The sequence below is a fragment of the Cervus canadensis genome, chromosome 6 (genome assembly GCF_019320065.1).
Source record: "Cervus canadensis isolate Bull #8, Minnesota chromosome 6, ASM1932006v1, whole genome shotgun sequence".
Classification (NCBI taxonomy): domain Eukaryota; kingdom Metazoa; phylum Chordata; class Mammalia; order Artiodactyla; family Cervidae; genus Cervus; species Cervus canadensis.
This window is the reverse complement of record NC_057391.1, coordinates 12341945-12361897: the sequence shown is the minus strand read 5'-3', so window position 1 is coordinate 12361897 and position 19953 is coordinate 12341945. Positions and strand designations below refer to the sequence as shown.

At 44.6% G+C, this 19953-nt stretch overlaps 1 protein-coding gene across 2 annotated transcripts in view; it reads right to left on the bottom strand.

Moving 5' to 3' along the window:
- Positions 1-19953, bottom strand: part of MAP2K1 (mitogen-activated protein kinase kinase 1) — a 75497-nt gene that overhangs the window by 31700 nt on the left and 23844 nt on the right. For both annotated transcript variants that reach the window (XM_043470867.1, XM_043470868.1), the window contains exons 2-3: positions 5053-5263; positions 3657-3803 (exon numbers count right to left, since the gene is read on the bottom strand). In XM_043470867.1, the coding sequence (XP_043326802.1) occupies positions 3657-3803; positions 5053-5263 (358 nt within the window). The remainder of the gene's footprint in view (positions 1-3656; positions 3804-5052; positions 5264-19953) is intronic.

Genomic DNA, 19953 nt, shown 5'->3' with positions numbered 1-19953 from the left:
ACACGGGAAGATGTTAATGGCAGAATTGAGGTGGTGGGTTTAGAGTGTACATTACACAATTCCTGCAACTTTCTGTACTTCTGAATTTTTTTATAATAAAGTGTTGGGGGAAATGCCAGTGACAAAGGAGATCATGCAAAGACTGTGATACAGAGAGGGCCAGAGAGCCTGGGAAGGTGGGACACGGCTAACGAACAGAGCTCTACACGACAGCGCCTTCAAATGGGGAAGCTGAGACAAAGCAGAAATCCCCAAAGAGAAGCGGCAGCCAGCCATTAGAAAACTGTCCTGGCAAAGCAGCCAGTGCAGGAGCTCTTCTGCAGGAGGCCTGTGCAGACACCAAGGAAGGGGTGAGAGCGCCCAGCCGAGAGCAGAAAGCTACCGTTGGGGCATGGCTGCTTAGACTTCAGGCCACAACTGCTTCTTTCCAGGGTCCCGTCCCTGGCAGCTCTGAGCCTCTCCACTAGTACTGAGGCAGTTTCAGCTGGGCCTAGGTATCCCAGAAACAGGAGGCCCTAACTCTCGAGCCCCAGGCCTGACCATGCCCCACCCCACCCCGCAATCCTAGCCTCCCTCATCAGTCAGTCGACACATATCACCTAATAGGTGTCCTACACTGTGCTTGGCCCCAGAAAGCTTTTGACCATTCCAGCCTCTGACAGCTAGTTTCCCAGGCTCAGCTTCCCCAGGTAATTACCTTCTCAGGTAATTCCAGAGACACCTTCTGTTTTGAGGACTTAAGTGAGAGGATCTCACTCTCCCCAAAGAGCCAAATCCATGGGGGAAAACAACTGACCTGCAGCTACTAGAAATGGGCTAAGAGAGTGGGTACCAACCCCCATGACATCCTGTGTCACCTCCTCCTCTGGGAGGGAAAGGCTGAACACGGGCAAGGAGCACGAGGCTGTGATCAGTATCTCTGAATCCAGACTGAAGAAAGAAGGGTTCCAGCATGAGGAAGTCCCAATATAGGTCAATTTAAGACAAAGAGAAAGACTGAACTCTATGTGGCAAGATGCCACATGTGGCCAATAGAAAAAGGTTCCAGCAGCATCTGGATAAGTGAAGAGGCCACTGACTATCAATGTTTAGGGCCTGATCCTAACCTCTGAAGCAAGCACCCTGGGGTTCAACCATGCTCAAACCTACAAACGACCTCCTGGCTTCTCTATTAAAGGAAGAATAACCTCCAGTTCTGTGCTACCCTTTAATGAAGGGGTTGGAGGTTACTCAGGAAAGAATTTCTGATGGTTCAGAAGACAGCAGGCATGAGGTGACACACATCTGCTGCTCAAAGAGCCCCCATGTCCACAGTGACACCCTCACTGAGACATTGCTCTCAGTGTCCCCATCCCTGCAGCAGCTCATGTGGCACTTTGCACTAGTGGGCACTAAAATACATGCTTGCGAAGCTGATTCCATAATGATTAACTAATGTAGTGAACTGACTGGCTATGAGGGCCAAAACCATGGAAACACAAAAGGTTAGCATGGGGAGGCGTCCCTAGAAAAGGTCCAGTCCAAACATTTTTCTGCAGAGATGAAAAAATCCTGAGCGAGTACATGACTTACATAGCGTAATGGAGACAATATGAAGTTTAAAGAAGATGGATCTGGTTAGTGACATCAGTTAGAGTTCAGCTCTGACACTTACTGGTTATAAAACTTAGACTAATTACTAAACCTCTCAAGGCCTTACTCTCTCCATCTACCAGCTTGGGGTAGGGGTGGGGATCAATCCATGTCATATGACAGGGCTGGTATGATTAATAAGTCACATAACATGAAAAGGACCCAACAAGTGGTAGAAGATGCAAAAGCTAGTTACCATTGTGCCAAGCCAGGCCACCACCCGTTTTCTGTTATTTTAGCAAGATGCAAGACGGAGAAAGGTTGCTCAGGCCTTTCCTGTTTTACCACTGGTTGATCACCATCACCTCCACCCTCTCACCCTTCTAGTTTTCAAGACCCTCCATTGCCATATACACATTTTCATCCAACTCTTGGGCTAAAGCTGGAAAACCAACCATCACCAGCACAAAAAGCACAAGGAACCCCAAGGATAAGCAGCGGCCCCTCCCACTGCCCTTCCCCACCCCACCAAGCTGAGAATAATCGGCACCCCAGGCCTGGGCTGAGACCAAGCCAGGAACGCTCACATGCTTCCCACCGAGGCTGCTTCACTCTTATGGAAGCAAGAAGGAATGAGAGCTTTCTCAGGAACCTTCAGGGGCACCAAAGACATATTTCAGAACCTATGTTCCATATGGTACTGCAAAGAGAGTCAGCACATGCCTGAAATACAGTGTATGGCATTTCTTAATCATTAAAATGAAAAGATGTTCAAGATAACAGGGGCATCAGCAAGGGACAAACATCCTAGGAGGGTTCTCCTAGAGTTTATTAAGACCAGGCCTTGGGGCTCTCATTACAGAGCTGAGGGCAGGTCTAGAGTCAGAAAGGAAGCAGAGAAGTTGCTGAGGGACACAAGGCAGGGACCAAAAGCAGAGCAACCATGAAGCAGGGAGACTCAGTCATGTTAGCCTTGGTCTCTGAACTGTCAGCTCCAGTGAGGATAAAGCAAAAGCTACAGTCTGCAGAAGGCGTACTCTGAGTCAGATAGTGTGGAAGAAGACTTACATCTTTTAATTAATCCTCACCACAACAAGGCAGGTATAATAATGCCCATTTTACAGATGAGGAAACTGAGAATCAGAAAGATAAAAAACTTTCCAAGGACACGATGAGAAAGTGACATCTATAAACAAATAATTATTGAGCACCTGCTGTGACTTTGGAGACACAATGGCAAACAAGACAAACTGTCCACTTGGATTTTTGTGAAGAAGGGAGATATGAATCAACATCTCAGATTCCAAAATGCCCTGTGCCATGCTGCCTATTGGGGACAGAAAAGATTAGCAACCTTGAAGCCAGCCTCTCTCTCTTTGAAATTCTGGCCATCAGGATAGAAAGAGATCCCCAATCCCTATCCAGTAGACTCAACAAAGTACACTGGGGTGAGATGGCCTTGGTTCAAATTTTACTAATTCTACTTACCAGTTGCATGACCTTGATTAAGTTATTCCATTTCTCTGAGCCTCAGTTTCCTCACTTGTAAAATACAGATAATGTACCCAACTCAATAAGGTATTTGTAGAAATATATTATTAATTTGCTTAGGGTAGTCCTTAATATGATATATATCCAATAAATATTAGTTCATCAGTATTAATTTTGCTAACCCTGCTCTTATAGCAAGTTATAAACTCTCTGAAAGCCAGGACTCACCCACCTTCACTCATCTTCATAACCCCTGAACCGTGCACCTAGTACACAGCACGGCGTGTACTATATGGGGTTAAACTACATTAACCAGGCTTTACCCACATCGAAATCTTGGGATCAAGAAAACTGAGAGATGTGCTCCAGGTACAACCTTGGGACACCTGGTTGCTGCCACCTCTCTGAAGAGACAGGGACTTAGGAAGGAGGCCTGTCATTTTCTTGGTTAATCCAACTTCTACAGTCAGGTGTCCTAAAGGCCCCAGAGAGTGACCTGGATCCAGGGAGGAACAAGGAAGCAATCGGTCAGGTCACGTCTCAGAGCCCCCAGCTCCCCAGGCCGCTCCTCAGAGGCGGACACCGCCACACACCATGTGCTCCATGCAGATGCTGATCTCGCCATCGCTGTAGAACGCCCCGTAGAAGCCCACGATGTAAGGCGAGTTGCACTCATGGAGGACCTGCAGCTCCCTTATGATCTGGTTCCGGATGGCAGGTTTGATCTCCAGGTGAATTAGCTGGGGAAAGAAAGGTGGAAGGACGAGAAGCTTTAAACATACATGGATGGATAGGGGGGTGGGTGGATGGGTGGAGAGATAGAAGTTTTCTTAAATGCTTAAGCTCTTAAAGGTAGGAAGAGAGGAAAACAGGCAAGTTTCAACATACGGGTTACTGGCCAACTAGAGTGCTGAGTGCCAACATACCAAGGCAGGTGTTGGCACTGGAGGAGCTGTACCCAGGGGAGGGATAGCTGTGCCTCTGCTCCCAGGAGCCAAGACTGAGGAAGAGGGGCCCTTTTGTTCCCAAGAACAAAAGGACCTGGGAAGCTGAGAGATGAGGGGAAGTGGCCTTAGAGACTTGGTTGATACCCAAGGGATGCAGAACCAGAAGAGTATGAGGAACTGGGTCTGCCAATCTAAGCTGCCCAAGAGACTTCCCCTTGACCTTAGGAGCCTGATGTGGTTGAGATTTAGCCAAGGCCTCAGGAGCCTCCTTATCTCCCCCACCCTCCACGTTGTCCCTTGTTTCAGCTGAGGAGACAGGTGAAAAAAACATGAAATGGTTACCGAATAAGGCTGAGCTTCTAAAAAGAGCTATGGGCAATGAGTGTCAGAAGACACGGAAGCAGCAGTTATCAGCATGGGCACTAGTGAAAGCTAGACAGGAGGTGGGCCTTGAAGATGCAAAGTGTTTGAAAAGATGGAAGGAACAGCATGAGCAGAAATATGTGGACAGAAATGAACATGGTGTGCTGCAAAACATGGAAGAGTCCAAATTTGCTGTCCAGAAAGAGGAGGACCCAGGGTCACCGGGGAGGGCAGTCCAGCTCAAGGACTGCATGCCAGGGTGGGGAGCCAAGATGCCGTACTGCAGGGAGATGAAGGGGAAGCACGGAGAAACGACATGAAGGCAGTGTTCTGTGTGTCCCTGGGGCTGGGTAAATGAAAGCAGCCGCTGCTCTTGATAAATGGCAAATGAGCATCTCAGCTTTCTTTCTAGAGCACCCAGAAAGCTAACAAAGGGTCTCTTGCTGTTATTTTCCAGTCTGGGGAGTCGGATAAATACACTAACACATCGTGAGTGTATTTATCTGTACTCTAATAGATAACACGAATCCAAACTTCAAACAGCACAAAAGGGTACTGAATGAAAAGTCAATTTCCTTTCCACCCTTGTCTCCAGGCCCCCAGGTCTTCAAAGAGATAATCCAATTACCAGTCTACCAAGGCAAGCTTGATTCAGTCCTTTTTTTTAAAGTGCCCTCACCTTTCTGGCCATAACGAGTCCGGACGGCTTGTGGGAGACCTTGAACACCACACCTCCATTGCCGGCACCCAGCTCACTGATCTTCTCAAAGTCATCATCCTTCAGTTCCCCCACCTTCTGCTTCTGGGTCAGAAAGGCCTCGAGGCGCTTCCGCTGCTGTTCATCGAGCTCCAGCTCCTCCAGCTTCTTCTGCAAGGCCTCCAGGTTGGTCCTGTCCCAAAGCGAGGCGCACAGGTCAACACTGGCATCAGAGAAGCCCACCCAAAGGAGCGCTCCTGCTGTGGAGAGCTCCAGCGCTGGGGCCAGAGCGCTGGCGGAGGCGGCTCGGGGGAGGGTCTCACCTGCTGTGGCTCCGCCCCCTTCACTCCGCCACCCCACGCGGCTCACCACAGACACACTTCCCCTCTCAAGGCCTGGTCTCTCCTCGTTGGTAAAATAAGGGAATGAGTTCTCTCTCAATAGGCTCTGGGCCTACGAGAGGAACTACAGAATCTACTAAAATCCAGAGTGAGCCACCCTACTCTGCCTTAAAACTCCAGTTTCAAAATTCCCACAAGTGCCGGTTTTACAACACCATAAACAAAATACAATCTGTTTCCTAAAACCACCAAACTGAAACCAAAGCACATCATCGAAACAGGCTCTAACCTGAATCACAACAGATACCCTCCTTCTCCATGTGATCAGATCAGGAACAAGGTGAATCAAAACAGAGCAAATGGGATATACCTAAAATTTTTATTTTTGCAACAAACATAAAAGTGCATTTTCACCCACCTTAAAGTGGAGTAAAAATGTCAACAGAATAATCTCAATAAAACTTTAAGAATTGGATGACTTTCTCCAATTTTAATGCTCACCTAATGTGACAGTAATTTTTTTTTTTACTGACTTGGACTTACTGAGTCTTTCCACAGCTCTTAACCAGTATTCACAGGGAGAGAAAAAAGAAAACCACTTCGTTTGCAGTCATATTTCATCAGTTTATCTTATATTTAAATACACACATTACTTAATTACAATACCAGCTGTAACTGTACAAATGACTTGGGGAACAAATCATCTCTTGGTAAGCACATAATTCAACCAGTGGGTGCCAGAGTGAGCGGGGATGGCAGAGAGCAGCCTGCTAGTGTGTTTTACATAAAGAACTGAAAAGTACTCATTACCTCCTGGGAGCTTGTGAAGAGAAGGGTGGCAAGGAGAGCTTCTACTGTGTTTCATTTTTGTCTTTAGTCTAAACAAACAACACGGGTGACAAGACAGGCAGTCACTACGCATCAGAAAGTTGGTGACTCCCTCCCCTCAATATGCACACCATTTCTGAGCTTGAAGGGTAAGAGCAATCCCAAGCATCATCTTCCACTCTTCGTTCACATTATGTTCCAAACCTTAAGCAGGAGATGGAGACCCTATGCCTCCCCAGTGTATGGGAGGATCCAATACTGCCTTACAAATAATACAGTACACGGGGCCAAAGAGGACATGGGGCTGACTTTCCCAATCTTCCTCACTGGGTAACTCTGCAGGGAAAGAAGGCTGGTGCCATGAACTGAACTATGTCCCCTAAAAATTCGTAAGTTGAAACCTTAACCCCCAGTGTTTAGAGATAGGATTTTTAGGAGATAATTAAGGTTAAGTAAGGTCATATGGGTAGAGTCCTACTCAGATAGGACTGATAGTCTTGTAAGAGAGGTGGCCTTCCCCCTACACACTCCAAGGAAAGGCTGTGTGAAGATACAGCAAGACAGCAGTGTCTACAAGCCAAAAAGAGATGTCTCACCAAAACTCAACCATGCTGGCAAGTCAACCAGTCCTCATCTTGGACTTCAAGCCTCCAGAACTAGGAGAAAAGTAATTCCTGTTGTGTAAGCCGCCCAGTCTATGGTATTTTGTGATGCAGCCCAAGCAGACTAACAGTTGGTCAATATCCTCATCCTAAAAGGCTCAGATCAGTCTCATGCTCCCCTCAGGCCCTCAGGTAGGGCGCCGGAACCATGGCTGATGGGAGAGCACAGCGCACACCCTCTTTCCTTTCTCTACGGCCTCTCCACAAAGGAGCCCATTGATGACAACATTTAGAAACACATGTCAAATGCAGACAGACCTCACAGCTAAAACTTGGAAGAGGTTACAGCTGCCTGGAGGGTAAGTAGTCAGGGAAATGCAGACTCAAAAAAGCTCTCTAGAACACACACACACAGGGACGTTCCTGGTGGTCCAGTGGTTGACTCTCTGCGCCTCCAATGCAGGGGACACAGGTTCAATCCCTGGCTGGGGAACTAAGATCCCATATGCCATACAGTGCAGCCAAAAAGAAAGAACATACACACCCCCACACTGAGCATATATGAGGGAGAGAAGAAAGGGGGGCTAGATGAAAAGATAACCACTCTCCTTAATAACACCGTATTCTCTTTTAAGTGTTTTACACATACTAAGGCATTTAATCCACAACCCTACAATTACAACAGAGGGTGAACTCAAGCGCAGACAGGGGAAGTGACTCTTCCCAGGTTGCTTCTAGTAAGTGGCAGAGCCAGGATTCAAACCTGGGCAGAGAGGATCTAACCTGAATCATAATGCTGTACTACCTCTTCAGAAAGTTCCATGCTTTCAAGGGTGGTGACTTGCAAACATGGGTGAGATCCTAGGGTGGCGCACTTAACACCCCACGGCGCAATCAGACAAAACAAAATGGTATAAGAGTACTTTTGCCTCAGATGCCGTCCTGTGTCCCTTGTGTGTCAATCTGAACAGCTGCCTTGTGAGAAACACTGGCCACAAGAAACCACACCCATCTGGGGGCTGAGGAGGTGGATGGGGGGAAGGTGGGAGGGATGCTGACTCTGCAGGAATAAGGAATTCTCCCACTTCCAGGAGGAAAAACCAAATCTAGGCTTTGTGCCACCTTCCCCCCACCCTCCCTCCTGTGCTTCAGGATCCTTCCGCCTACTCCACCAGTTAAGGAACCAGCCTCTGATTTGTGCCTTCAGAGGGTGGAGCCAAGGAGAGAGGACACAAGGCAAGGACTACAAGCTATGGTGGCAAGACTTTCCTAACGACTCGGGGTGGATCAGTGTTACCAAATTAATGAGTCATAGTAATCAGAAATCCTGGATTCTTATCCCGAATTGGGCATCAACTAGCTGGGTGACCATGAACAAGTCATTTAACTTGACAGTCTGTTTTCTCTCCTATAAAATAGGGTAAGAAGATGCTTACTTCACCAGGACAGGATCAAAACAGAAAACTAATGGGACAAAACACAGGCATTTTGACATATTTCTACACAAATGTTGGGGCAGGTGGAAGTGGGTTGGAGGACAAGGAGAAGCCACAGCATCAACAGCAGGATCCAAATACTGCTGTCTTTTGTCCTTCCTGCAATTTAATTTCCTGTAATTTAAAAATTATTAAAAGCCTCTAAAAGTGTTCTAAAAACTGTTTCAGAGAATGAAAGACAAAAGATTTTATCTGAAGGTGAAAGGAAAATCCTGGCCACAAAACGACTTTCATGACTCATTAAAGAGAAATCAATCAATAAGATATCAGTATTCAGTATTGCTTCCTCTCATGCGGGGAGTAGATGATGTTCAACAGGGCTCATCTGTTCCCTCCCAAGGTGAAATGCTTCACACAAAGGAAATAGGAAGAGAGGGGCCCCTCACCTCCAACCACACCACAAATCTCCAACACTCAGAGGATGAGAACCAGCCTCTCTCACAATCTTCGGTTTTAACTGAAATCAGCAATATCAGGACTAGGGATTAAGAAAAGAACCTGGAGCCTAGCACAATACATCTCTGACACACCCGGCCCTCTTCAGGAACCAGCTGATAGCTCCAACCCCCAGCATGCACATTGCCTACCGCAGAAAGGGAACAACACACGGCAACGTGAATTCTGCACCAGGGCTATCAGTAAACACGAGTTCATCCAGATACAAGAGCGCAGGCTTGAAATGGGAACACAGAAGAAAAACAAGGAACTTGGAGAGAAACATGGGTTGTCATTCATGTTCTGAAAACACCAGGAAGGCACAATGAAGTGGGTGGGGAAAGGACATCCTACAGAACATCTCCTTCCCTCTCAACTCACCCATCTGCTAAGCCTAATTACACTGCCACAGCTGGAATCTTTCATTCCTGGCTCAATGTTCACATCAAGAAGCAGTATACAATGCAGCAGAGGGAGAGACCTGAAAGACCACCTTATCCAGCCTATTTCACAAGTGAGGAAATGGAGGTCCAAAGAGGACAAAGTCCCACAGCTTATGCATGGCAGGTCTCCCAACTCCTAAAACAGAGTTCCTGCCAAGGCCCCACACTGCCACCTTCAACTTTGACGGTCACTGCAATGGGAGGCTGACCCGAAAGGTGGAGGGAGTCGATGTCCAGACCAAAGAATGGGGTCATTGGACTGACACACACCAAACAGAAATGGGCCACAAATGCATGTCAAACACCAGCCAGCTGTCTGTCACCAGCCTGAGCACGGCGGCGGCAGGTGGCAGGCCCCACCTCCACCAGGAGGAAGCACAGAGGGAAGAGGGGGGGTGACCCCCACTCCCTGTGCTGGAAGGAGAGGAGGAGTCCCAGTGCAGGTGGGTGTCCTCACCAGAGAGCCCAAGGAGTTGTGAACCTCTCCCTCTCCTGTGGAATTTGGCCAGTAGGGCAGGAAAGAAAGAGGGAAAGAAAGGCAGAAAGGGAACAGCTCCCAGAGACTAAGGATGCGCCCCTGACCTACATCCTATGCACTTGCCATCCGAGAGATCTTGGGAGTTGCCTCCTTTTCTGGTATCCTTGGTTTCCACACCCAAAAATAAAAAAAAAGGATATGGGGAGTAGGTTGGGGAGAGTGGTCTACATGTCTCAAAGGAAGTCTGTCAACATGACAGCCAGCTGAGGAGCTGCAGAATAAGGCTGAGGGTGTATTCGGATTGAGGGGCTGAGGAGCTTCCACCGGGGAGGTGAAGGGAAAGGGGAAATGTGAGGGGAAAAGGGCAGAACTGGCATCAGGGGTCCCTACATAGTCAAACCACGGACAGCAGGAGATGCAAGGAGTTACAAAGGTAAGAAGAGAGAAAAAGGGGCCTGACCGAGGAAGGCCAAAGGGCCAAACGCACAGCTTACCAACCTCCAGACTCCAACCTGGACTAACCCGTCTGTACTAGTGTGGCCCACCCGTGTGTGCCAGCCACAGCCAGCCCCAGACAACACGGTGGAGAGAAGCTTATGGCCTCCCACCTGCACCCTGCAGGCCACTCTGGGAAGGGCTGGTTAACCAACGAGGGAATAAAATTCTAGGATTATGTATATAGGCTCTGTGCAAGGGGCCAGATACAAAAGAATTCATACTATGTCATTTCATCTATATAGAATTCAAAACTAAACCATGCTGTTATAAGGTTAAACAGTGATGCAAACTGTAATACAGAATGGATAAACAACAAGGTTCTACTGTATAGCACAGGGAACTATATTCAATATCCTATGATAAACCATAGGTGAAAAGAATATGAAAAAGAAGATATATATATATAACTGAATCACTTTGCTGTATAGAAGAAACTAACATAACATTGTAAATCAACTATACTTCAATTTCTTAAAAATCCAAAAACAAAAACAAATAAAGTTAAAAAGTGATTACCCTTTGGTGTGGGAAGGTAGTGACATATGATGGTTAATTCCATGTGTCAGCATTGCTGGGCCTCAGTGCCAATGTATTTCATCAAACATTATTCTGGATGTTTCTGGGTTTTTTGGGGGGGATGGGGGGGGAAATGAGATGAACATTTAAACTGGTAGACTTTTAGTAAAGCAGATTACCTTCCATAATGTGAATGGGCCTTACCAGCAGTAGAAGAAGAATTCTTCCAGCGGACTGCATTTGGACTCAAAGTGCAACTCTTTCATGGGTCTCCAGCCTGCCAGCCTACCCTGAAGCTTCTGGCCTTAACAGGCTTTCACAATCACATAAGCGAATTCCTTTAAAAGTTCCAGTCAGTTCTGTCTCCTCTCTCTTTCTCAATCTCAGTATCTCTTGATAATCAGATCAATCTGTCTTGGAAGCTCTGCTCTGATTTCCTTTTACTCTTTTTTCTCCTCTTTGTGTTTCAGCTTGGATAGCTTTTATGAACTCTTCTTTTAGGTCACTGATTCTTTCCTCAGTCTGTCCAGTTTGCCAGTAAGCCTGTTGACCTTTGATGTCATATTATATGAAATTTCTATCATTTCTACTTGAATCTATTTTTAGTTTCCATCTCTTCTGAAATCCCTCTTTTGCTCATGTATGTTTTGTACCTTTAAGATACTAATCATGATTATTTTAAAGCCCTTGACTGATAAACTCAACATCTGGTCATCTCTAAGTCTGGTTCTGTTGATTACCCTCTCTCTTGATAATAACTGTTCTTTCCTCGCTTGATTTTTGTGTCTCGTAATTTTTTTTATTAAACATTAGACATTATGGCAGGACAGAGACTGAGGTAATTATCAGACATGTGGTTATCAGTAGTTGTGGTACATGGGTATAACTGGCTTGCTGCATGTGGAATCTTCCTGGACCAGTGATTGAACCTGTATCCCCTGCATTAGCAGGGAGATTCTTAATCACTGGGCCACCAGGGAAGTCCTGCATAGGATTTTTTATTTTCTACGTTCCTACTCCTCCCTCAGCTCAGAGCAGTCCCTTAATCTTAATGCCTGGGCACAGAATGGGGTCGCTCTCCTTGCTCTGGGCTCTCTTCCAGGAGCAGACTGCAATGTAGAGTGCTAGGCTTGTGGGAAGAATAAGGAAATTCTCTCTTGTCTAGCTTTAGCCTTAAGTAGGCCTTGTGAACATATACATCCCCTCCTCTCCACGGCAGCCAAACTCTACCATGTATCTGTGACAATTCTTGGGTAGGAAAAAGCTTTCCACACATCCCCAGCAACAGGAGACCTTTGCAGACCTCTGCTTGCTGGTGCTGAGCCTAACTTTGGGCTTACATCCTTAAGCAACCATGAGAAGCCATGTTCCAGTGCAGCCATTCTCTTGCATAGTTCATAATGTGCTTCCCTGAATTGAAGAGAAGCATTTTTTTCTTTTTCCTTGATGCTGGCTCAGTTTGCTGACAGATGTGCAGGTAAGAAAAACCTCAAAGTCATTGTTGTTGAAAGGAGCCCCCAGACCCACTCCAGGGCCAGAAATAAATACAGGAAATCTGCTGTTTCTGCATCAGCAAAGAGCTGGTCTTTCTCAGTGGCATGTGAAACTAGAAAGGAGAAAAACATGCATGTGGCTGCCAGACTCTCTGTGCTTGGGAAACAGGTGTGAAGGCTTTGGGAGTCAGAAGACCTGAGTTCAACTCTTAATAGCGACTTGGTCTATGAACTTGTGCAAGACATTTTCCCTCAGTTTTTCTCAGGTAAAGTATGGGAGTTAAGCTAAGTGGTGTTTAAAGTCCTTTCTAGGGCTAAAATTCTCTAATCCTAGTATCAGATTCTTCCTGTAGTATTTTACGGATAGAACTCTGCAGCTAAGTACCAAGGGCACAGATGTCTGTGAGCACAGAGGTTGACTTCCGTGTTATACGATTAGAGACTCTAGTCATTACTTCTTGTCCACAAAAAAACCCAATGACAGTTATCCCATCCTTGTTGCTTTTTCCTTTGATACTGAATCAGTTGTTTCATCTCCCCAGGTCTTCTATAAGAATGCATGCCATTTGACACTACAAGGCCCTTAGTGAATAGTGAAAGGAATACAGACAACAAAGGGCAAATTAAGACAATGATGTGATGGTAAATAAAAGGTGATTTCAGAGATTATGTGAAAGTGCAATATAAAAAAAAAGTGCTGGGATCACCAAAAGTGATAAACAAATATTTAATATTGCTATGGTATTGTCAGTAATTGTTGGTTAATAACATGTGATTTGATAGTACCTACTACTGATTTATTGCATACCTGCTGTATGCCAAGTATTCTGCTAAATATGGATGAGCACCTACATTCTTACCACCACCATGGCACAATAACCACTGTTAGCCCCATTTTACTGATGAAATCCCTGCATTTTCATGTTTTCATGCAATAAATAATAACGTAGAAAAAATGCACAATGTTGTTAAATACTACCTTTATTGCCTTTACTGGTTCACCACCACTTCCATAAAAGACTTTAAAGCAAAGACTATCCTTCAGGTTCCCTAATCCTCACAAAGAGCCTAGGACACGGCGCTGTGGTTCAGAATATGCTGAGTAATCAGGGTAATTTTTATAGGATTCTAGAACAACATATAAAATTTAGATAGCAAAAAAGGAGAAAAGGCATTCCAGTAGGGTCTACAATATAGACTATGGTACAGAACTGGGAGTAAGAATATTAAGAGCAAAGAACACTGGGAGAATAAAGTTTAAAAGTAAAAAAATCAGAAAATGACCCTCGAGACAGATGTTTATCTTTAATTTCACTTTAAATCAAATAGCTTCCAAGCCAATAAACAAATATTTTTAAAAGTCAAGAGAATGAGTCTAACTAAAAGAAATAAATAATAATCACATATTCCTATCCTTCAAAAAAAACAACCCAACTTCATCCTTGGAATCAAACTACCTTCTGAAATCATATAAAGAACCTTCCCATGGCATGTTTCTACAGACAGGCATGCTGAAAAACACACACATACACACACTCACAGGAACCTCTGGAGTGACAGGATCACCCACTCACACACTCTTCTTAAACACTGAACAACATCCTGAATCAGACAGGGCGTGTCAAATTGCTGCTTAAAAGAACTGACAGCCTATGGTTCCTTCTGCCCCAGTGGACAAAATGTGTTTCATATTAGCCACACGTGAGTTAATTTCCGAAGGACCAGTCTTCTGTAGTGGTACGAAAAGGAAAGAAAAAAGTGATCGAGTTTGGAGGGAGAGAAAAAAGATCCTAAGACAGAGGACAAAAAGGTATGCATCACCTTTACTTAACTGGGACAAAAGAGGGATATAACAGTCTGACAAAGAATGAACATTTAGATGCAGTTAAGAGATGAGCTCCTAAATGCTAGTCATGGTATACTCATTAACTCACCTAATCCTCACAACAACATTTAAAAATGGGTACGTTGTTCCTGTTTTACAGACATGGAAATGGAGGCCAGAAGTAGTTAAGTGACTTAACCAAAGCTGGGGTTGGAATTCCAAAGTTTGATCTTTCCCCCACACCAGCTAAAGAGCTCATGTCCTTCAAACAAATCTCTCACTTAGCTCACCCTAACACCAGGTATTTACCCATTAGTGACTCTGAAGTAAGAAGTGTGTTCAGCTAAGAGGTACAATCCCTGAGAGGACAGCAGATTAAATCTACCCAAAAAGAAACTTCTTTCAGAGGAACACCCAAAGCTGACACAATTTGACTGGGGAGGGAAGGGAGGCGATAGGACACTGACCAGGTGTCCACATGGGATGACCAGTAAACATTCTGGTGGCCCTAAGAGAGCCGGCGGACGAGGGGCAGAGAGTGTTGAAAGAAAGCACCAAGGACAGCCTAGGTAGAAAATTCAATAAAACCGGTGGTCACCATCAGAAAAACAAAGGCAGCGCTGAGTCTGGTGGTAGCCACCGAATGGGACTCAAAAGGACAAACTGGTGAAAGTGGCCTTATTACAGTGCTGCATGTGATTCCACCCATTGAGGAGCCTGACGGACTACAGTCCATGAGGTCGCAAGGGACTCAGACATGACTTAGCGACTAAACAATTCCCTGTTCTAGAGAAAGACATTTTAGCAACTCCCTGCATGATAATGGCCCATGTTGTTCTGTGAATGACAGGTGCAGGTTGCTCTTCAAGGAGAAAGGATCCAACATGACCACAATCTTAGACCTCATAACCCAAAATGATGAGGACAGCTGAGTCCCCGGGGCAAAAAAGAAAAATCAATAGCTAGTGCCCAGAAGCGGGAAGATGTGGTCAAAAAAAAAAACACAATACTCAAAATACATCTCCAATTCTAGTTCATGTTGAGAAATTTTCATTTCTCCAGACCCGTTTCGCCCCTTAAATACACAAACAACATATTTGTTACAGCAACATCCTTCTCCTTGCTCGAAGTACACACAGGAGAGGTCAGCAAACCTCACCTATGAGCACATACCACCTCTGAGGGAAATCTCACTGCCTCAGTCCCTCTAGCGATCTCAGGACCAGGGCTAGAAGGCCATACACGTGCTCATGGAGGCATTCAACTTCCTAAACTACTAGTCAGGCTCTCCACTGAAGAGCAACTGGCCTGGCAGAGTCAAAACCTAGCTGGCAGAAGTAACATCACAGACCAGAGAGAATGAAATTTAATGAAAACCCAAACTGACAGTGTTCGCTTCTGTCTTCTGAAAGGAGGTGAAGGGTGGGGAAATAAGTGTGCTTGTAACAAATTCCCTCAGAGTGAGGATACCTGAGGACTGGAAGGCTGGCCTGTAGCTGAGAAGGGCCCGCTCCTGAGCTCTGGCATAGGCGGAAGCAGGCCCGAGCAGCACACAGGGGTGGAGCCGGAGAGATGGAATGTATTGCAGAATAAAATGGGAGAGACTTCTATAGGGAGCAGCCGTGAGGCAGCAGAAGAGGAAGAAAAGGACGCACCATGGCAGAGCGGCAAAGGTCATTCAAACCTAAGACCACCAGAGTTTATGCTGTCTTTATCGCTACAATACATTCTCCCCACCCCATACCTTTAGTCTACTCTGCCATGCGCACACACAGCCTTGTGTATATTTTGTTCTTACTACTGTTTCATGGAAACCAACGAAAGAAGGCCAAATTCCAACACATTCCAACCAACTCTGTGTTGGTTCAACACAGAGCAAAAAGAAGAGAAAAACCACAGAAAGGGAAACGTGGTCCCAAAGAAACAGAAGTGACCACGAGAATCTCCAGGACTGCCCCGATCTAGGGGAGGGCAGTGTGTAAGGAGTGGGAGTAGATATCTAGGGTACAGCTGCGCTGTCTATAGCTGTGAAAACGCAACACAGATTCATTATGGAGCATCCACGGTGTGACAGGCACTATCTGTGCTAGAGGTTAGGGAGGTACAGATGTGGGAGACAATGTCCTGCCCTCACCAGGCTCTGAGTGCATGTGTGTGTGTGTGTGTGTGTAGACAGAGACGACAGAGAGACGGATATCACAGTGCAAGCCAAACACTCGGAAGGGCACTAACAAGTCCAGCAACGACTACAGGGTACGGGAAACCATAATGCTGAAAGTGAGGTGGGCACAGGGAGGCTTGGGAACAGGAAAAAGACAACTCCATCTAAGATGGGGAAGCGAAAGTAAAGGTCAGAAAGTGTAACGCCCACTGAAGACAGAACTGAAGGCTATCAGTTTCTGCAGCAGAGGAAAAAGCACTCCATCCAGGCTCGGGCATCAGCATCAACAAAAGAGGGCTGAAAGTTACAAGCCATTCCAAGTGATCAGAGAGCAGGTGCACCCAGGAGAGAGCCCAGACGAGGCTGGACGCTGAGCTGGGACAAGATTGTGAACGACACAGTATATCACGCTAAGGGACTAGGTTTGGGAGAAAATGGGGAGATGCTGGTCAAAGGCTACAGACTTGTGGTTAGAAGACGAACAGGTTCTGCATATCTAATGCACAGTGCAGTGGTTCTAGTCAACAATACTATATTATATATTTCAAAATTGCTAAGAGACTAGATCTTAAATGTTCTCACCACACATACACACAAAAAGAAATGATAATTATGTGACATGACAGAGGTGTTCACTAATGCCTGGTGGTAATCATGCTGCAATACATAACATACCAAATCAGTACAATGTATACCTTAAACTTGTTATAGGTCAATTATATCTCAATAAAAAATAAAAACTCTTAAGTCAAAAAATTTTTTAAAAGTGGCCCTAGCACACCAGCCTAAAATGCCTCAGGATGTTGTTTATGGTTTAGCAATAAACAGCAGCCTGGCATCTTAGTTTCTTAAAATGCCATCAGAATACCTGTTTTACTGTTTAAACATTTAAAATACATTCAAGATATCACAATTTGACCAGAATGCAGTTTAACTATGCACTCTTGGGGTCAAATAACAAATAATGCACTCATGCAAAGCAGACATTTAGAGAAATAAAGAATTCTAGTTTGACGAAACGATCGACAAGGGGTTAATATATAAAATATACAAACATCTCATATGACTCAACATCAAAAAAACAACAACCCAATCAAAAGACGGGCAAAAGACCTAAACAGACATTTACTGAAAGAAGACACAGAAATGGCTAAAAGGCACATGAAGAGATGCTCTATATCACTAATAGTTGAAGAAATGCAGATCAAAACCACAATGAGACATCACCTCACACTGGTCAGAATATCTATGAATAAAAGTCTATAAATAATAAATGCTGGAGAGGCTGTGGAGAAAAGGGAACCCCACTACACCACTGGTGGGAACAGAAACCGGTGCAGCCACTATGGAAAACAGTATGGAGATTGCTTAAAAACAAAAAATGAAGCTACCATATGATCCAGCAATTCCACTTCTGGGTATACATCTGGAAAAAATAAAACTCTAATTTGAAAAGATGCACGCACTCCAATGTTCATAGCAGCACTACTCATAATAGCCAAGACAAGGAAGCAACCCAAGTGCCCATCAACAGGCGACTGGCTTAAGAACATGTGGTACATGTACATAGTGGACTACTACTCAACCATAAAACAGAATGAAACACTGCCATGTGCAGCAATACGGATGGTCCTAGAGAATATAATTCTTAGTGAAACAAATCAGACCAGAGGAAGACAAATATTATATGATATCACTTATAGGTGGAATCTAAAAAATTATACAAATGAATCTATATACAAAACAGAAATTGATTCACAGATATAGAGCAAGGGGGACAAATTAGGAGAGATGAACAGAAATACATAAAATAGAAAAGCAACAGGGCTTATTATACACAGCACAGGAAATTATACCCAGTATCTTGTAAAAACTTATAATGGAATATAACTGTCAAAAAAACAAATCACTGCACTGTATACTTGAAACTAACACAATATTGTAAGTCAACTATACATCAACCTAAAAGAAATCTAGTTCGCAATCATAACAGAAATAGAGTCAAGAACTGCACAACTCAGAAGATACTGGTTTCCTTCAGAGTATGTAGAAACCTGAAGTCTAAAAACAGCTGAGTTCAACTTTCCAACTCCTTGGAAGCCCACTGGGGAATTCTCTTTTAGATAATTAACCCTCGTTATCTGTTCCAATGACTGGCTCAAAGAAGCCTTTGATAGTACAGTCAAATCGAGTCCATCATGCATACCAGCTCATTTTAAGGACAGAAACGTTTCTCTCTTGTCAAACCATAGTCCTGGAGCCAATTCCTAAACCCAACACTGATTCACATTATTGCTATCTATGCAATACATTAATAAATGATAGTTGCTTTTCCAGCTATGCTTGAAGCTCACCAAATTCAGTTTGGCTATCTCATTTCATAAATGCATTACTGAATCCCTGAGGGCTTTTTTATTTGCAGAATTGCACTCTCTGTCAATAATTTACCTCCAATGTAACCATAGTCTCAGCAAAAGACCAAGATTGTAGAAATAACCCTGAACTTGAAATCAAGAGGTCTATAGCCTCTATCAACTCTGCTGGTAACTGATCATCTAACCTTGACCAAGCTCTCTCACATGCATTAAATGGAAGCATACTCTTTTCCTGTGTTACAAAAGACTGTTACGAATACAGTGAGAATGTGCTCTGAAACAAAACAGCTAGCCACATTAACGAGATGCTTTTCTAAAATAAACAAGAATACCTTTCCTCTAACTTATTCTTGGTTACAAAAAGAGTGTGATTGTGGATGACACCTCATATTAATTGTGAATCCTCAAAGAGCATTAAAGAATACATGAATGACCAAGAACAGAAAACAAAATCTACTAAGACAGTACTCCACTGCACATTCAGTCAGTTCAGTAGCTAGTCGTGTCTGACTCTTTGCAACCCCATGGACTGCAGCATGCCAGGCCTCCCTGTCCTTCACCATCTCCGGGAGCTTGCTCAAACTCATGTCCATCAAGACAGTGATGCCATCCAACCATCTCATTCTCTGTTGTCCCCTTTTCCTCCCACCTTCAATCTTTCCCAGCATCAGGGTCTTTTCTAATGAGTCCGTTCTTCACATCAAGTGGCCCAAGTATTGGAGTTTCAGCTTCAGCATCAGTCCTTCCAGTGAACACCCAGGACTGATCTCCTTCAGGATGGACTGGCTGGATCTCCTTGCAGTCCCAGGGACTCTCAAGAGTCTTTTCCAACACCACAGTTCAAAAGCATCAATTCTTCGGCACTCAGCTTTCTTTATAGTCCAACTCTCACATCCATACATGACCACTGGAAAAACCAAAGCTTTGACTAGACGGACCTTTGTTGGCAAAGTAATGTCTCTGCTTTTTAATATGCTGTCTAGGTTTGTCATAGCCTGTCTTCCAAAGAGCAAACATCTTTTAATTTCATGGCTGCAGTCACCATCTGCAGTGATTCCAGAGTCCAAGAAAATAAAGTCTGTCACTATTTCCATTGCTTCCCCATCTATTTGCCATGAAGTGATGGGACCGGATGCCATGATCTTAGTTTTTTGAATGTTGAGTTTTAAGCCAGCTTTTTTACTCTCCTCTTTCACTTTCATCAAAAGGCTCTTCAGTTCCTCTTCGCTTTCTGCCATTAGGGTGGTGTCATCTGCATATCTGAGGTTACTGATATTTCTCCCAACAGTCTTGATTCCAGCTTGTGCTTCATTCAGCCTGGAGTTTCACATGATGTACTCTGCATATATGTTAAATAAGCAGGGTGACAATATACAGCCTTGATGTACTGCT